This window comes from Montipora capricornis, chromosome 8, assembly GCF_036669925.1.
Source record: "Montipora capricornis isolate CH-2021 chromosome 8, ASM3666992v2, whole genome shotgun sequence".
Classification (NCBI taxonomy): Eukaryota; Metazoa; Cnidaria; class Anthozoa; order Scleractinia; family Acroporidae; genus Montipora; species Montipora capricornis.
The window spans coordinates 8,635,465-8,654,439 of NC_090890.1; the positions used below are offsets into that span (position 1 = coordinate 8,635,465).

General features: G+C 40.3%; 2 protein-coding genes across 4 annotated transcripts in view; one reads left to right on the forward strand and one right to left on the reverse strand.

Moving 5' to 3' along the window:
• Nucleotides 1-139: 139 nt before the first annotated feature.
• LOC138060665 (inactive serine/threonine-protein kinase 19-like) lies at nt 140-8,453 on the forward strand. The gene is made up of 8 exons (XM_068906504.1): nt 140-288; nt 553-704; nt 1,510-1,648; nt 2,674-2,770; nt 5,000-5,097; nt 6,964-7,022; nt 7,771-7,859; nt 7,966-8,453. The coding sequence occupies exons 1-8, from the start codon at nt 198-200 to the stop codon at nt 8,024-8,026; spliced, it is 786 nt and encodes a 261-aa protein (XP_068762605.1). The 5' UTR covers nt 140-197; the 3' UTR covers nt 8,027-8,453.
• Nucleotides 8,029-18,975, reverse strand: part of LOC138060664 (uncharacterized) — an 18,295-nt gene continuing 7,348 nt past the window's right edge. For 2 of the 3 annotated variants that reach the window (XM_068906502.1, XM_068906500.1), the window contains 10 exons: nt 18,394-18,975; nt 16,629-17,115; nt 16,382-16,501; nt 14,456-14,518; nt 13,320-13,385; nt 11,936-11,977; nt 11,757-11,810; nt 10,713-10,754; nt 10,052-10,111; nt 8,029-8,556 (listed from right to left, as the gene is read on the reverse strand). The exon at nt 18,394-18,975 is cut by the window's right edge and continues 66 nt beyond it. In XM_068906502.1, the coding sequence (XP_068762603.1) occupies nt 8,547-8,556; nt 10,052-10,111; nt 10,713-10,754; nt 11,757-11,810; nt 11,936-11,977; nt 13,320-13,385; nt 14,456-14,518; nt 16,382-16,501; nt 16,629-17,115; nt 18,394-18,975 (1,526 nt within the window). In that variant the 3' untranslated portion in view covers nt 8,029-8,546. The remainder of the gene's footprint in view (nt 8,557-10,051; nt 10,112-10,712; nt 10,755-11,756; nt 11,811-11,935; nt 11,978-13,319; nt 13,386-14,455; nt 14,519-16,381; nt 16,502-16,628; nt 17,116-18,393) is intronic. The other variant, XM_068906503.1, reaches the window with a different exon arrangement.

The window sequence follows — 18,975 nt, forward strand, 5'->3', positions numbered from 1 at the left end:
TTCGAGTTGCTGTTTGCCTCGGTTTCAAAGCGAGTCCTGATGCACAACCACTTTTTTCACATTATCCTTTGAATAGTTAGGCGCCCGCGCGACTTGTCACCAGCGGGGTTTCACAATAAAAAGATGTGCGTAATGTAATTACCCTTAACTGCAAGCAATGGCGGACAGTAAGAATATTGGATGATTAATACGAATTGATGACTTCCAAAAGGACTCGAGCAGATTCTTCCCCAGAGAACCCCAGCCCCTTTAAACGTTCTTGCACCGATTCGAATAAAAGCGAATTTGGTGAGCTTCCTACTTAAGGTTTTCACCTTTTAAAGCAGTTTGTTTTGTCAGAATTGATCAATGTACACGACTGGTAAATCTAGTTGTTTGATTAGTACTCCACTGTGAAGGACTGTATCCTCCATTCTTTTCGCAATATCTTAGACTACCTTCAGGGAGGTTATACCAACTGTGTGACCGTTAATATATTTCATTGTGAATATCAATAACATTCGTGATATCGATTTACCATCATGTTTTCATATTTTTCTTGCTTCGTAACAGATTTTGAAGTTCCTAATGATACAAAAGCTGCCATATTGTTTCTGAAGTCAATTGTTCCATTGAACAAGTTTGAAGGAAAGATACCTGCTATCATTTTGAAACACCAGATATACTGTGTGGTGAAAGACAAGACTTTGGTTGACAGACAATTGGTAACTTATCCTTTCATAGACAACATGAAGTTTTGAACCTTTTAGTCCCACCGATGGTAGTCAGAAGACCAGGCTGGAAGGGGTAATCTCTGGGATGATACATGTATAGAGATCAATGACTGGAGGAATGTTCATTCAAACGAAGAGTTAATAGCACAAATGGAGTCATTCAGACTTCTGCCATTGATCTATTGTTTTATTTATTATTTATACATTTCTCACTTATCATTTTGACTCGATAATGATGTTAGATGAATTTCAAAATGTCATAGGCAGCCCCATTTCTCTCTTAACCCATTGACTCCCAGGGGTTCCCCATTGACGAGTAAAAATTGTTTGGCGTTAGACAGTAAAATACTAAGTCTGGCCAGTTTAGGCCGGTTTGGACGTCAAAGGGTTAATGGGGACATCTCTTCTTTCAAACAGGTGCGTGAACTCGTTTTTTTGATCTTCAGTCTGGCTTGGAAATTGCCCGTACAATGGCTTTTCTTTCCATTCTTGACTATTTTTAGTCTTTTTCCTTACTTTAAAGGCGGCAGCTGTTTCTTGATTTGCAACTCCTTCCCTCTTGACAGGTTGCAACAGTTCTCCCTGATCACTAGATTGAACATAACTTCCTAGCGATATTCTTGCTTGCTTAATTGACACAGTCCTTTTAATTACTGAATTGAGCTGCCGCTTCCTGTCTCCCTCCTTCCTTAGTGCATAGCGTCATTCCACACAAGTATATACTAATAATAATTATTATTATTGTTGCTTGTGATAGTTAGAGAGAAGGTTAATGCAAAAGTTGTCTTATTTTCAGAATAATCTTTGGGAGGAGAACAAAATTTGCCTCTTCAAACTAACATCAGGATCCGATGAATTTGGTGTTGTGCTGACTGACGATTTCATAACTCACATTAAGAAGAGGGTTTCTGATCCCAATGTTCTTCTTACAATAGGTTTGTACATGTATCAGTATTGTTAACATATAATTTGTCTTTGATGTAGGGTAATTTAGCACAGATCTCAATAGTTTTTGCCCAGAGATTTTAAATAGAAACCTTTAAATCAGTGAGAATACCACTGTGATGAGTACAAAATAACCTGAGTATCAGGCCTTTCTTAGCAACAGGGTAGGGGTAGGAAGGGGGATCTGCCAAGAAAAAACAAGAAAAAGAAAAGAAAAGCCTGATACTCAGGTTAAGTACAAAATTAATGTGAAGTGTTCTTACTGAGCAGAAACCTTAGGTGTAGAGGTCGAGCTTTGTTCCATTTTGGGTGCCCATAATAGAACTCATGTATTTCTTGTCATTTTCATTCGCCAATAGCCCATTTCCGAGTTGCTGCATGCCTCAGTTGAACCGAGACAAACAGCAACTCGGAAATGGCGCATTAATATAAGAGTGACTCCCGAGGTTGATTTCAAATGGCTGGGTGCATTGCCATTAAGTTTCAGATTACTTCTTGAGATGAAAGTCTTTGATTCAGTCTAGCTTTGATTTCTTTTAAGGATAAATTTTCCTTTCACCTAGACAAGTTTGAAATGAAAGTTAAGAAAGATTATTGCTGTTAAACAAGCAAGTTACAGTGATATTGCAATAATTATTGACCAGCTTCAAAGGTTTCATAAAGATTTTGCTCAGGAGGTCATCAGTGTTTTGCAGCTGGGCATTTTTATGTATGCCTTTGATGTAATAAATTAAGCAGAAAAGATAAAAACAGCTGGGCAAAGTCGTAGCAAAAGAGTGTGCTCAGCCAGTCAATTTACCCAGCGCCTGGCCCTTTATGAACCCACTGCAGCTACCAGCCGGCTTGATAGTTCAGATGGTGGAGCCAGAGTAATGCAATCACACAGTCATTTTTTTTTTACACAGTCATAGATTTGAATCCTGTTCATACCTGGACCTAACTTTCATTTCAGTTGCCACTTCTGGTGTTCAAATAAAGAGAATTAATTTCATAATTATTTTAAAACAATTTCTAGACAAGTTTGTCGGCAATGTCCTGCCTTATCACACCAATGTCAGCATAAGCAAGAGAGATGCATCAGTTAAATTTAAACTCAGCGAGGAAGAGATCACGTGAGTAACGTTCGTTGCTATTAATTTTATTCACGTACTAAACAGTATGACTGCATTTCTTTGTTAATTAACCCTTTAAGGCCCGAGGGGCCCCCTATTGCTGATCAACAGCCATGTTTTTCAATGAAAACAAAAGGAAGCGTTTGCGTAATAATAGAGTTAAATTCCCGGAGGATTTGGTTGTGGCACCAACATGGCCGCCTTTTCTTTGTTTAGGGGCAACAACATGGCGGTCGTGACGTCATGTGAAAACCAAGAATTGACAAGTAAAATTGTCTGGCGTTAGACAGAGTAAAATTTATAAGTGGCCACTGGGAGTTAAAGGGTTAATGGGAACATAGCTTTTGAGTGAATTTAGATGTTTTTCAACCAGAATGGCCTGTACTAAATTTGAAAGTGAGCACAAAGCTATAAATTGACAGTTGGGTAGTTTTGTGACAGAAACTACCATTTAATGAGGTGTGGATGGAAACCCTTGGGGGGTAAGGTTGGTTTAGCAGTTATCAACTGTGCCTCTCACCTCTGTGACCCGGGTTCAAACCTGGCCTCGTGTCAGTCGATCTCAATCCGAGGGTTTTCCGCTGGGTACTCCGGTTTTCCTCCCTCATCAAAATCGACTCTCAGTCAATTACATCTGGCTGCGGGCAAATTCCCTCGATAGGGACTGTTGCCCCAAGTTTTGAAGTGTCCCTATCCTGACAATTCAAGTCAAATGCCATCGACACAAAGCATATACGTTTATTTAACTCCTGGCAATTTTGATTTTTGAGGGCAGCACAAGTTGTGTAAATTAAGATAGCAAAATTGGCAGCTATTCATCCCAGGGCTGAGCTAGGGATCTATCTACAAGATGAAGTCACAGACTGATTTGTTTTCCAGTTTTTAAAGAATTTTTGTATCGCAGAATAGGTTGTGAGAAAAATATCATCGATTGGTGGGCAAAATTTCAACAAGTGAATGATACATGTAGTCGACGATTGTGCATAACAGTGTGTAGAGCGACTTTCGTACATGTATGACCTGGAAAAATAAACGGAAAAACAACAGAACGTAAAGAAAAATGCAAAACATGAGACGTGACAAGGGAGACGAAATCCCAGCACATCGCTCCAATTCTCAAGAGGCTGCATTGGCTGCCTGTCTACAAACGCATTGAGTTCAAGATACTGCTTATCACATTTAAGACCCTTAATGATCTTGCCCCTCAGTACATGACTGACATATTGCAACCTTACCTACCATCAAGAACGCTACATTCTGCAACAAAGAATCTGCTTGTAGTACCATCAGCCAACCTTGGTCAAGTACTGTATAGCGAACGTTCGTTCCCGATCTTACGCTGGCCCCACACTACCGGTATGTAGGCTTGCCACAAGTCGACCTCACGATAATCCCAGAAGAAAATGTTTTGGCGAGCGAATCGCTTTCGAAAGTCCACAAATTATGGAATGAACTTCCAGATAATATACGCGGCTCCAATTTAAATCGAAGTTAAAGACGTTCCTATTTAGGACTGTTTTCTGTTAATTTATTACCTTTAAAGTTGTAAAGCGCTTTATAAGCGCTATGTAAGTTTATATTATTATAATTATTTAACAATTAATTGGCTTATCGAAGAAAAACAAACGAGTACGAATTTTCATTGGCTTAGCGAACGCGGATGCAAACAACGTCATCTCTCCATGGAACTTTCTGGAAAGAGATCAACATTTTGCTTTGACGTCATTTGAAATGCAGTAATGTGATTGGGCAATTGAACTGTTTACTACCCATATGCCATATTAGGAGTTTCCTTGGCGGGAATAAGGAGAAGCTTTGTTTTAATCTTGCCAAACATTGGTCCGTGAAACAAATTGCGAACACTTTCTCAAGGTCATATAAAAGTCGTTCTAACAGTTGGTGTGCAGCGAAGTTGCTTGCGTTTGGTTTGGTTCACAATTCGGCGAGAGGGAATTGTTACCTTTGCACGCCTGTTACGAGGACCTTGCTGTAAGGCTAGAGTGGTTTCAGTCTTTGGCTTCCGTTTCAGTGTTTTGTTTCTTATCAAAAATAAAGCTTAAAAGCAGGGTAACGGGTACAGGCTTTTCCAAAATGATCTTCAGGTTGGCGTGCAAAAGATAGCGCAGCCAAACCAAGGAGATTAAATTGATTGATCGTGCTCATCGTACTCAGTTTGCAGTGCAGTGTGTATAATGCTACTGAAGAGACATTTTTCATTGAATTTTGAAGGCATTTGGTCAACTCTGGGATTCTCACTACCAGAGATGTTGGCAGTTGGTGGCTGTCTATTCCAGGTGCTGGCGTCTTCATGAGAAACTTCTCAAATGGTAACTTCGTCAGAACAATCCCATAATTATTAATACATCATTGCGTTTTTTTACTCACCAGACGAGGACGACGGCTGCCAGAACGTTGTCTGAAATTATAACGTCGCGTTGTTGTAATCAACTATTTCAAGTCGTTCTTGACGTAAAAATGTTTATCAACTATCCATGGCGTGGAATTTTGGAGAGACAGTTTGAAATTCGTCGTCGGACGCCTTTTCTCAACCGAAGCTCGAATTAGTCTATCTGGCGTCGCTGTTAGAAAAGAATTGCTAGGGAATCTACCAAATTGTACTGAAACCGCAGTCGCAGAGAGAGAAGATCTATTGTTTTTGCGCTTTACATTGATTTGCTTTCTGGTGTTGTCGTTTTTTTGTCAACGTCGTCTCAGCTAAAGCTCCCAATTATCACATTGTTCAGAGCTGGGACACAAAAGGTCGCTGCTCTGACATCAGGCCATGGGAAAACTACCAAAGATTTGTGTAGCATTTTGAGTCGTATTTCGCTTATCTTTTTAATAATGTTTGGTCCTTGTTGTACTTTAAAGATATTATGCATCGTCAAATGGGAACTCGGAAAATCCGAGGCCCAGATGGGTTTGAACCCACGACCCGCCGTGATCAAGTACCGATGCTCTGACCACTGGGCTACTGGAGACTCTTTGACTAGCAAGGGTGAAATGTGGTTATGGACTACGACTTTATCACGCAGTCACATAGTCAAAATTTTAACCATATATGACTCTTAACTGCATGGCAGAGTGACATTTAGGCTTATTCGCTAGCTGCATCATGCAGTCACATTAAGGCATATCAGAGATGCAACCAACCAACCACCCAAACGAGTAATGTGAGAAATATATGAAAGATAAAACTCCCATCTGGGGCTCGGATTTTCCTATAGTTTCCAGTATCTTTCATGTATTTCTTACATTCCTCGCTCACCGGGTGATCTTGCTGTACTTCGATATATTTTTGTTTGAACTTTTTGCCTTTTATCGTTAGGCGACTTAGAGCTCAGTTGTGAATAGGGCGCTTTAGAAATTGTGCTGATTATTATAATTTAGGCTAGAATTTTTTAGGCTTCTTTACAACTGCGTTAAGTTGCTTCATTTACACTGCAAAGATGTTTCACTTAGGTATTAGGTGTGGTCACACGGGGAACTTTTACCGCAGCATGCACGGGGAAACTGCATTTAGTGCGTGTGACTGACATTTCCCAGGGTAAATTTCCCGTGGTAAATTCCATGGATACGTGAAAAAGATCAGACGAAGCGGCTATCACACCAGTTAACGTGGTAAGTTGGAAGGGTGTTTTGATGCCAGAGGTACAAGAGCCAATCACGATGCTGATGAAGTTGAGATTAAGTTTCCCAACAATGAATTGCGTGAGATTTCTTTTTACTTCGGTAATCTTCGTAACCTGTGACCGCTGGTTGACACGGTATATTAAAACCCACGTGTGAGGTACCGCGGGAAAGTTTACCATGGGAAATGGCATTTACCATGGTGTGTGTAACTGCACCTATTGTCGTCAGAAGTGAAATCAAGTAAGGCACAAGTGAAATGATAAAGAATGGACTATGAAATTTAGAAGGAATTTAAAAGCCTTTGGCAGCTACAATCTCGGTCATAAATAGTTGTAACACTTCGCTTGAACAGCAAGTGCAGCGCATCAAAGCTGTAAATAAGGCACTTCTCCTCCTCCTCCTCCCTCCCATCAATGTTGCATTTACCGGTTGGTTTTTGCACTCCAACCTATAAGCATCAACGGGGGGGGGGGGGAGAAATTGCCGTCTGTGTTACAACATTTGTGACCGAGACTGTAGCGTTTTTTCCGCCTTCTTTAATTTTCTTTTCTTATTTTAAGGGCGAAAAGCGCTGATTCAAATGATCAGGCAAAGGAAGTATCGCGAGATTCTTGAGAGGGTAAGAAGAGGCCACTTTTTATAAAGTTTTTTTTCCGGTAAAATGAAAACATAAACAAATTTGATAGTAATTTGCCCTATAAGAAGAAAGCAAAAATAATTCAGTTAAAGCCGCTAAGTTCGGAAAATGGTTGCGCTAGCAAGTCGCGGAATTTAAATGAACACCTTTGCTAAGCCGTAGGCCGTTTGAAAGTCGTATAGTTCATATGAATGCTGGTGCTTTGCGTGGACAAATTCGTTGGTGCGACCCACGTAATTCAAATGAACGGTGGCGCTAAGTGCGCGGAAGTGCAAGACGCTGATCTACTTTAAAAGGACGCCAGTGCCAACAGCGACACATTTTAGTGAACGATCATAGAATTCAAGTGAACGTCGGCGCTAATCGTGGAAATATGCGAGCTAGTAAAATGCCGAATTCAACTGATCGTCTGCGCAGTGTCGGGGAAACACGAGTGAGCAAATCACTTCTCGTTTAGTTTGGTTTTGGCTCTGATTGGTGGGGAGATTTTTGGAACAAACTCTACATGCATTCGCGTCAAACCAATGCATTTATATTTGAAGCTCAATTGAAAGCAGGCTTGAATGAAATGGCTATTTTCTAGTGTTCAAAGGTGATGTATAAAAGACGTCTTAAAGATTGAAAGGGGCCCATGTTGATCGCACCTTTGTGCAAAATCATTCTCAAAAATCAGGCGGGTTGCCATTCTCCGAAAACGAGAAGAGACTTTGTCATTTTGTTTAATCAACAGGAGCTTCTGCGCCGGAATTTTGACTCCCATTCCAAACTTGGCATTGCTTACCACACATACGACATAATTGGGGCGGAAATTGTGAAAAGGTAACCGCTGTAATACTTTCTTCGACAAATGTCAACGACAGAGAAAGTCTCTGTAATGTTGGAACCAATGTGGTGTTAAATTCCTTCTTACTTTTTTTGCTTTTAGTGTGGAGACCACTTCTGGAAGATTACTTAGACTGACAGACAAAGCGAGATCCAAGAGATGACATGGTCAACAACGGATGCACATTTAATTCAATTCTTTTGAATTCTTTTCAATCCTCTATTTGTCATAGACTTCATGATCTTTTCTTTTATTCAAACAAGATGTATATTTAAACAAAACGAGGAAATGTTGGGGGTTTCGTATTTAACGTCAACATAACGCCGTGCGCATTTTAGCCCGGTTAATTAGGCCTTCTAAGATCTCACATAATCACTGAATTCTTTGTGGAATTGTGATGCGCTCATATGAGGGCAATTACATTTATGCGGACGTTTCTGTGCGACATTTCGCTGAGCCAAATCTCAGTTCAGTTTCTCTTTGTTACTTTTTCGGTAGGACAGACCAGGCTTCGATCAAAATGCTTCTTCAGTAAGAAAACGATTGTCAATTAATCTTTGTACAACATCATGAATAAGCCAAGATGACAACCCTTTGATTTATTTATTTTTTCTCTGTACGCAAATTCGTCTGTTCTGAATACCACTCATCTTGGTGTTCGAAGTTGTCCACTTCTTCCCCCTTTAGACCATCCTAAAAAAATGTGGAATCAAAAGTGAGTTTGTATTGCACTCACTTGTTTTTTTCGTGCTATTTAATGTTCAATGCATTAATTTATAACGGATAAAGGTACAATATATTTTGCTGCGAACTATAGAAAAATATATAAATATACAGTAACAGAACTTCACCACAGGCGAGCTGAAAGATTAGCGTTGTACGCAATGAAGGCGAGAAATGTCCCAAGGAAGACTGACAGAATTAATGATCTGTTCTGTTGTTAAGAACACAGGAAGCGGACAGAACACGAGACGCAGTCGAGTGTTTTCCCTACTTCTTGAATGCTCTATCCGCTTTTCAAGTGCTTTACAACGCAACAGATCATAGGGGAGGCTTAGTGAAAGAACTTGAATTTGATAATTTCCTCACGCATTCGGCATCTTCAGCTTTACTTTTGTAAATCACGCTGTTTTAACCAATCAGAGCACGCGTTGTATCGGAACTTTATTATTAACAAATCATATTTACTACCAAAATGGAATTGAAAATGCGGAGCTCGTGTTGATTTTTCTCTACCACCCGAAGATCTTATTGCGCCTTTCAATAACTCGGGGAATGGCTCAATGGGTCCCATTCAGCGTTGTGATTGGTTGATTTCGATCATTTTGTCGATTTATATTTGTAACGGCCAGCCAAGAGTCTCTCTAAACACGATTGGCAGCTGTGAAGAGCGAAAACTAAAGGTTTTCGTTAAAAAAAAAACTGTGGTGCTGCGTCGGTGGGAAAGTGATTAGAAATACAGAAATGGGTTACCATTGGGTTGATATGGTAAAATGAGCACGTTAATTAAAGGAATTCGAAAGCTGCCGTTTCGCCATTCAGAGCGAATTGACGAAGGGCTAATCTCCAAACGTCAGCTTTCAAATTCAGGTCTTTACGGTGGTATTTCTATGAAAAGCGAAACCGTTGATTAAAAGTTGATCTTCAGAGTTCCGTGTGTTTGTGAAATGCGCAGTACTTGAATCAAAACCACTTAGGATTGCAACATCTTCGGTCCAAGTAAATTATATTTAGCTTGTCCAGAATTTTGAGACGACAATCTGAGTAATTTAGAGCGGTTTTCAATCCGAGTTGATTCCTTAGACGAATCAAAATAAACGCAGATATTGAAACGAACCAATCAACGCAAAGCAAATACATGAAGCAAGCGCCAAGCGCGGGAAAAGGAGTGCAGCCAAGAAGAATAGGCCATTTCCGAGTTGATGTCTGCCTCCTTTTCAAAACGAGTCTAAGTGCGAAGTTTTTCTTATGAAAATTAGTTTTCATTCATATGTAAAGTAGAACTAATTACCATCACAAAAACTTCGCACTTAGACTCGCTTTGAAGAGTAGGCAGACTTGAACTCGGAAATGGCCTATTCTAAGCCAATCTCTATGCGCAGTGAGGGGAAACCGAATCAGTTGTGAGATCTTTCCGTCACACAATTGTAAACCGCTCTGTTTGGCATGGAAATATGTGGCATATTACTTTTCGTAAACTGGCTGGTCGCTGTCATCTTCTTCTGCTCCCTTTAACCTTTCGTAGAGGCTGAAAAAGGAGACTTTGATCAATGTATAATGCATTCCTGTAGTTTTAATTGCCTTAAGCCCCATTAATTTGTAAATGGGCTCATGTGCGAGGATCTGTACAGATACAAGAGACCTCTGATGGGATGTATAAGGTTGAAATTTAATATAAAGATTTTAATAAGGATTTCAGATTGAAAATTTTGTTCCGTCATTTAAAAGTTAAATAAGGGATTTTGTTGCTCATCATCTACCATAACAAAGCTTAAAAGGCATTATTTTTGTAGCAGAACTGTTAATAAGACAATTACACGTTTGTTGAGTATGAATTAGTAACCAAAAAAATTGGGCGCTGCGCGTTTCGACCGCGCTCTACTCTCAAGTGTACCATCCTAAAATGATATTTTGACTTGCGTTATTTACATAACTGAAATTAATACCCTGTTCACACCAAACGCGATAACTAGAAATTGTAGGTCTACGTTTTCAGCGTTAGAAAAGTGGAGCTGAGCAGGTCAGTGCAGTGTGGGATGACCTTTATTCCAGACGGATGATCTCGTTCTGTGCATTTTTGACGTAAAATTGCACGCCTTCATTTATAATTAGAGAGACATTGAAGTTACCTTTCGTACAATGAGTCATCAATATCACCGGCAGCCTCAACGCTGAAATTGGAATTAAAAATAGACAAGTTGAATCCTTTTGTTGGAATGGAAAGACTTCGAGGACCTGATTAATGCGTTTCAAGGTCGAATTGAGTTTTTATTTTATTTTACAAAAACACAGTTTTTCAAGGCCGGCCTCCTTTTTTCACGTCTTCTACGCCTTTTCCACCCCGTCTTCGGTCAAAAGCGGGCAAAAACTACACTGAGACTGAAAATGCTAATAAACCATATTCGTATTTGCATTTGAAAAGATTCCCCCGCATTAGCCTCCATTGCGAGCTAGTTCCAATCCAATACCGAGAATACGAGGTCAATTGCTGTAACACAACATCACTAAAGTTGCCGCAATATACTGCAATTTGGATGCACCTTAAAATTGGCAGCAAAACTGCGTCAAGTGATCTAAGCAGCTTCGAAACCCTTATTGCGATATCGCGGTAAAAAATCGCGTCGATTACAGTTCTGTGCTCAGTTACCAGGCCTTTGAATAAAAGCGAAGCTGGAGTTGACCTTGTTTCGATACAAACCGCACGTCTTTTCTCATGTAAGTAGAAACCCGTTGGCATTAAAATAACATGAGGAAGCAATGAAGTTTGTGCCAAAGCAAGGTCAACTCCAGGCTCGATTTTATTCATAGGCCTCAGTGGTAACTGAGTACTGAACTATGCAACGGGTGCAAACGGACATCCCTCCTGAAAAAAGAATGTTTGTTCCACAAACAAACGATAAAGTCAAATCCAGACTGGCCCCGCCCAGAAAGAGAAAAACCCAAGTTACATAACAAGGAAATGCCCCAAAGCATTTCGTCGTAAACTTCGTAGTAAGCCACTTTTTGAAACACGTTGGCGCATGTTCGTCTGTCACGGTAAAGTTCACTTTAATTAATTAATGGCTTATGGAAAAATGTATTTGTCCTGAGCTAAACATTTCTCTCCCAACTACCATTCACGTTTGTGGACTCCCCTTAAAATAACTGCAAGGAACGCTACTTTAGAAACTGACCTTCTAGTATAAAGTGGATTGTCCACTTCTTGGTCAGGTGAATTGGTACCATAACTGTCGAGTCAAAGAGACAAATCATATAAGTAGGGCTAAATTGTAAGTGTAATTATATGGCAAAAAAACATACATTTCTACTCCCCATCAGACTCCTTTGTTTGTTGCCCACGAAGTAAGCTCACCTTATGTATAGTGGGTTATCGCTTCTAATAATGGTGCCTTTACTGAAATGAACGTAAAAAAATATAATATTCGAGAACAACCTTAAAAATATGTTTCCATTCATATACTCTAACGTAAAAGTGACAAGGTGAAATCTTCATCGGTTCGACCACTAGCCAATAACAAGAAAATCACTCGACACGATTCAGTCAACCCTATAGATGGTTTTCAATCACGTGATGAGACGGCCATGTTGTTGCACAAAACAAGAGCAAATTATTGCTCATAAATTGCATTATAATGGCGTCAAATTCCAAAAAGACTTTTCTCTATTGTTCTGTGCACCCACATGGCTTCTGTGACGTCAGGTGAAAACCATCTATTCATACAATAGACTAAATTGGCTAACTCATTCTTGTGCTCAACTTAAATCTCCCGGGGTGAAGATTCTTTGTGTATTGTATTTTCATTATAATGTAGCATTCACATTTAAACGATATGAAAATACTTGGAACAAAACGTTTTATTCGCAAAGGGTTTACGGCAGGTCAGAATAGAAGAGCTAACATCTACTTGAGAAAGACAGCGATAGGCTTCCTGATTGGTCGAAACATTCTTTGTAGGTGTAAGAAAGTGTAAGAAAACCATTTTGGTGGTTGAAGAAAGCAGTTTTTAATCACATATTAGCGAGTCAAGTCTGATTCTTCCATCCAGACGGGAGAAGGGCATTCTCAATCTAAGGAGAAGCCTATATATTTATAAGCATAAATTTTTATTGCTGGGATTACACGCCAACGGGGATAGGGGAGGTTGTCTTAAGAACAACACTTTCAAGAAACTAAAAGACAGGGGCGGAAACGGTTATCCATATGCAATCGAATAGGCTTGTTTTACAAAGGGCGACAAAGGAACTTGCTAAATATGCAGCACGCAGCACGACTGTTGTTGTTAATTAGTTTTTATGATGTATTTTAGCTTTTATATGATGTATATAGTTTTTCTTATAGCATTTTGTTTATAGTTTTCAGGTATCTTAGGTGTAACGCGCATTTGATCATATTCGAATGTTAATTTGCGCGCTATAAGCAATAATATTATTATTATTTGTTGGTGTCATTCCTTTCATCACGGCTATTGTTTTATAACGACATGAGGCCGCTATGAAAACTAAAAATAGCCTCGTTTTCTTCATTTTCTTACCGTAAGTAGACCATTTTCGAATTCTCACGGCTGGACTGGATCTAGCATGAAATGGAGGCAAATGCGGGCAAATCCTTTCACACACAAATTAATTTGCCCGCATTAGCCTCCATTTCATGCTAGATCCAGTCCAGCCGTGAGAATTCGAAAATGGTCTATTCTGGACGCATGCATGGTTACCCCCTCCCAGACTAAAAACATTACCTGCCTACGTAAAGTGGGTTTTCAGTCTCTTCAAGACCAGGTGAGCTTGGTCCTCTAAAACTTTCCCTGCATGTTGGATTATGAAACAATTGTAAGAAATGTCAGGAAGTGGGCAAAAGTTTGGTTTATGCCCATTTTCTTGCAAGCCAATCTTTTTGAACAAGCAAACAAGAAATTTAACAAAACAATGTTAACCTTAATTATTTCGTTTGTAAAACACCTCGCATTCAGTCTCTCTAACACATTAGGGCCGTTTATACGAGAGAAAATAAGCCGCGGCTTACTCTGGCCGCGGCGTATACATAATACGCGAAAGGAACTATTTATACGAATATAAACTCCAACGCCAGGATAAGCCGCGGCTTGTATTGAGAAAGCCGTGAACATAGATTTTGTACCATTTATACGGGTTGTTCGCGTCTTGTGTAAGCCGCGGCTTATTTTCTCTCGTTTAAACGGCCCTATTGTATGAAACGCGAATAAGAGAGTCATGCATGGGTTCCTTCAGAATTTCCCTTTCTTTTGTTTCCCGTGTGGCGTTGAAGTGGATATGGGACCATCTGCGGTTTTTACCTTACATCTGTGCGCCATGTCGGTGGTCGAAAACAATAGATCTTCTGTACCAAAATACAAAAGGTACTTGCTAGGCGTGCAGAGCTGTTGGTTTCGTTCACCTTTTCACCTATTTTCAATTTTAATTTTTTAGTGGCGATCTCATTGCCGTTGTCCTCAACCTTTCTCAGTGAAAATTCATAGCATTGTTCTCCGGCAGGAGCCCACGACTAGGAGCGAACAACAGCCCTTTATTCCTGTCACAACGTTTTCACAGACCGATTTATTTTTAGATTGAATTTCCCGTGAATGAGACTCCCGCAGGAGCCTGATGACCAATCTCAAGAAACTAACATGACGTCATAATGTCACCGAACCGGAACTGTCTTTGTTTTCTACGGAAAAGGTAGTCTAAAAATAGATTGGTCTGTAAAAAAGCTGTGACATGGGCTCCTGAAATGGGCTCCCGACCCCGGCTAAGAAAGAGGGACTCTCGAGATTTAAAGCCGGAGCGGGATGCTGTTTTTTTGGCAAGGCCATTTTAAGTGTTTAATGTAAGGAACTTGTAAGAAACCTGAACTTACCCGCGTCCGTAGAGAACGTTAATTTTTTCGATCTTGTTGATGACACTGTAACGTTCACTAGCACTAAAAAGTCATATTTAGATTACTTTTAGGATTTTATATGAAAAGAGATCAAGCAATTTCAATGGGTCACTTATCAAATACAAAGAAAGTGCTGTACCTCTGCTTTTAAGATCAAGTCATTCCCTAAAAATGACTTAGATTCGTTTCATTTATGCCTGGTTTTCACTAGCGACACAACCACAAGTTCAAGCATAAACCCAAGCACAAGAGATTCGTTTCAACAAGTAAAAACGAACCTTAACGCAAAGACAAGCACACAACGCAGAGAAAAAGACACACAAGTTCCAGTTTCTCTCTTACAACGCAGCGCTGCGAGAGTGGAATCTGGGGCTGGTCTTCTTCATTGGACGAACATCACAGCTTGCGTTATGCTAGCGTTACACCCCCTTTTTCACACAACGCAAAAGCGAACGCACGCAAAAACGCAAGCACAAGGAAAAGATAAAATTTTGATCCTTCTACTTATGCTTGCGCCAGGACGTTTTCATGGTGAAATAAGCTCTCTTGTGCTTGAGTATACGCTTGCGCCGCTACTGAAAACCAGGCGCACTTATTAAGTGTTTAGTTGAAAAAAACGTGGAACTGCGTTGGCAGTGGGAAATAAATAAAGGAAGACGAATTCATAAAGCTTAAGGTCGAATTGTTACTGTGAAAAGATTAAATGCATTCAATTCACTCTGACAAAGGGCTGACGCTCGAAACGTCAGCCATTTAATCATTTCTCGTTCGCAAGTTTGACCTTAGTTTCTTAACTCCTTTGAGGAATAAACATTAGTTAATCTAACCAAAACTGAAACAAACGTACTGTAGGCCATTTGATGCGGTGGTTGCCATACCTACTAATTTGGACTTCACAGGGTACAATTGTTGGAGTTACAATTTTCTGTACTTATTTACTGCACTCCCCCTTGCCCCTCGAGTAATTCTGTGGGTGTTAAGGCCCGGCAAGAGATTCTCTTGTGCCCGGGCAAGCGGCTTCAACATTTCCTTCAACATCGCTCGATTTTTTTTTTAACGATGATGACTGCTGGGATGGGCAAACGGTTCAACAAATTCAAAAAAGCCGACGAGAGGACTTGCGTTCAGTCCAAGGCTGCAACCGCGGTTGCTATGGATACGGACATGGTAACATCGTCATTGAGAGACCGATTAGTTCGCACGCGCACACCCAACAATAGGGAGCTTAAGCAACGACAACGGCGACGGCAACGAGAACGTCATCTCAAAATATAAATTTGCATTATTTTAATCGCTTCGTGACTATTTCAACGTTTTTAATATGACAAGGGTGTGGTAATTCCTCAAAGATGACACCAGTCGGAACGGCACTCCATTTTAGGAGAGAAAATGAAAATTTATCCTCAAGTGCTGACGTTCTTCATAAAACCAAAAACTTGGCTATTTCACGTTGTTGTTTGGCTGACGACAGCAAAGAAATGGACAAAAGCGAAAAACGCACGTGCAGGGCGTGCAAAGCTATTGTTTTTACCCACTAAATATACAAATTCGTGACGTTCTCGCTGCCGTTGCTGTTGTCGTTGCTTAAGCTCCCTAATGTTGAAAGAGGGGGGCAAACTGCTTCAATTTCATTCAACATTCGCGATCACAAAAGAAATGTTGAATGGTTGTTGAAGCAAAGTTTAAACGCTTTTAAACTCATTCAACTTCGAGTCAACATGTTTCAACCCGGTTGAAAGGGGGGTGGGGGAGGAGGGGGGCAAACTGTTGAAGCCAACAGAAAGTCACAGAAAGTCATATCCTTAGATACACACGTACATGCAGAGACGGGAAAGAATGCTCGTGGGAATAGAGGTTTCGAGACAATTATTCGCAAGTCACTAAATTACATTTTGTTTTGCCCACCTTTCTTGACACACCTCCTCCTCCTTCACACAGATGTTTGTTATCCCTGTGACCTTCTTCACAGGGATTGTAAACGCGACATGGAGTCTGTCTTGGTCACTTTTTCTTCTCGTTCTTGCACTACAAAAGAACACATTACTGACGAAGAATGAAAATGGATTGTAACCTGTGTTTAGCCCTCTATGTACACCCATAAACGGCTTTTTACATTTTTAGTTTTTTCTTCATTGATGACACGCTATCGTACCTTTTTCTGCGAAAGCAAAACACTGTTGCTACGACTGCCGCTACAACGAGAAAGGAAACCACAGCGCCAACAATGATCGATCTTGTCAGCCATGTGTCATCACCGTCACTTTCTACATCATTTATGCCTTCTCCAGTTGTCGTGAGTGTGTTGTTCCTCCGAAGGGTGACTTTGGTCGCTATCTCCGTTTCGAGTATCAAAGTTGTTGCTCTTGTAGACGTCTTAGCAACTGGAGAAAATGTTGCCTTCTCCTGATTTGTGAGTAATGGCCTTGTTGTTGGTAAAGGGCCCTGGCTAGTGCGAATTATGCCGAAGTCTGTTTTCGATTTTACTGTTGCTTTTGTTATTGCTGGTAACGACGACGACGACGAAGACGACGGCGATGATGATGATGATGATGATGATGATGACGACGATGACATCATCATCGTGGTCGAGTCACCATAATTGGCAGTTGAGGCTTCGTCGGTGGTAGGGTTTACGTCCGCTACCAAATAAGATAAAAAACAAGTCAGTGTAAAGGTAACTATACTTTGAGATAATTTTGCTCACCAAGATAGCTCAGTTTTGGTTTTTCAAAATAGCCTCCTTTTATAAGGAGATAAAAGTTAAAATCGGAAACTGTGACAAGGTTTATTAGCTGGTTTACATTTTGATATCATTCCTTCTCACACAGAGATGAAATAACAAGAGTGGAGGGGAAGCGAAAAAAAATTCTAATTCCGTATTCCTTTCAGGTTAATAATTATTCTTCGTCGATAAAGCAGTAAGATCAACTTACAACGCACCTCCCCCCCCCCCCCCCCTTCCGAAAATACGCTTGTCACGGCACAGGCCACATGAACATCGGTTTCGTAATATTGCTACCTGTAAGCGCCACGCGTGAAGAGACGCGAGAGGGAGTGGAGTTGCCTTGTTTGCGTCAGGCAGCATGAAGCTCCCTCGCAATAATAATAATAATAATAATAATAATCAATACGCCCAAAATGGCACCCGTTTACAGCGTACATCTTTGATTTTGGACATCCATGTCATGGTCAATAGACACCAAGGTATCCGCTGACCGGTACTACGTGACGATATTACGGGCTCAAGTTTAGAGCTCATCGCCGGTCAGTTGTTTTTTAAAGTTGACCTCTAACCAGGTACCGGTTTTCGGTTGGATCGCAGGCTCAAGCTAGGTTAACTTGTTTTAAGAATAAATAAACCGGGAGCTCCGCTTTTAGGCTTGGGTAAATCTATATATGAATTATCAGGAGAGCAAATCAATAATAATATGTCAATGACGATAGTCGAAATAAAGAGGTTTTGATAATGGTTAATGAAGATGAAGATAAAAAAGGAAAATAAGGATGCTGATGATAACAAAGGAAGCCGTTAATGATGCTGATCATTGTGATAAAAATTATATCATATTTACCGGTGGGATGGTCAGTGAAGAAAAAAAATCATGCATTTTTCAGTGTTCAAGCTCTTAACTTTTCTATGCCTCCGTAATAGATGATTAATTTAAAACACACAAAAAAGGATTTGAACATAAACGAGAAATTAGACTTCAGGAAAAAAAGTCTTTTTAAGACGCATAACAGTTCGATTCTATCACGAAAGAATTGATAAAACTGATGAAGATCCCGTCATGGAATCGAAAGCTTGGGTGTCTTGAAAAGTTTTATCCTGGAGTTTGAAGCCTCATTTGTTTTCATATTTTTGTGATATGACAGGATCACGTAACTTGTTCTTCACCGAAAAAAAATGGATACCTTACCCCGGTAGTAACAATAATGTATTACGCGTGCCGTTGACCAGTCAGCTCCAAAGGGGACTGGATGACTCACTTTATCATGATTATTATGATTTTCAGTATCGTATAATATTTGCTCCATTGTGTGAACAGTGTTGAGAACTTGTTGGCACTGTGGTTTCAAAGCCATCAGATAGAAAGGTTTCTGTGTTGGTAACTGTATTGGCTTATCGTAGGATCCATTTATTTGACAACAGAAGAATATTTGGGTATCCTGATTGTACACTCCAGTCGGAAGCAAGCCGGAATTATTGTTCTTGTTCGTTCCATTGATACCATTTTCGTCATCCCACAAAAATGAACCACTCTGCATACCCACGGGACACTTTGACCCTTTCTGATAGATGCAGTATTGTCCCGCGGGCCAATTTGTTCTGTTGGCGTCAAAAATGGTCGAGGTGTTGTTCTTTATGCAAAAGTGACGCTCTACGTCGTTGGAAATCCAACCCCGGAAATGTGCGTTTTGGGAAGCCATTGTTCGGCCTTTATCATTTTCCAAGTCCTGGTAGAGGTATCCTGACACCCACGCAAAGCCTATCGAGCTGG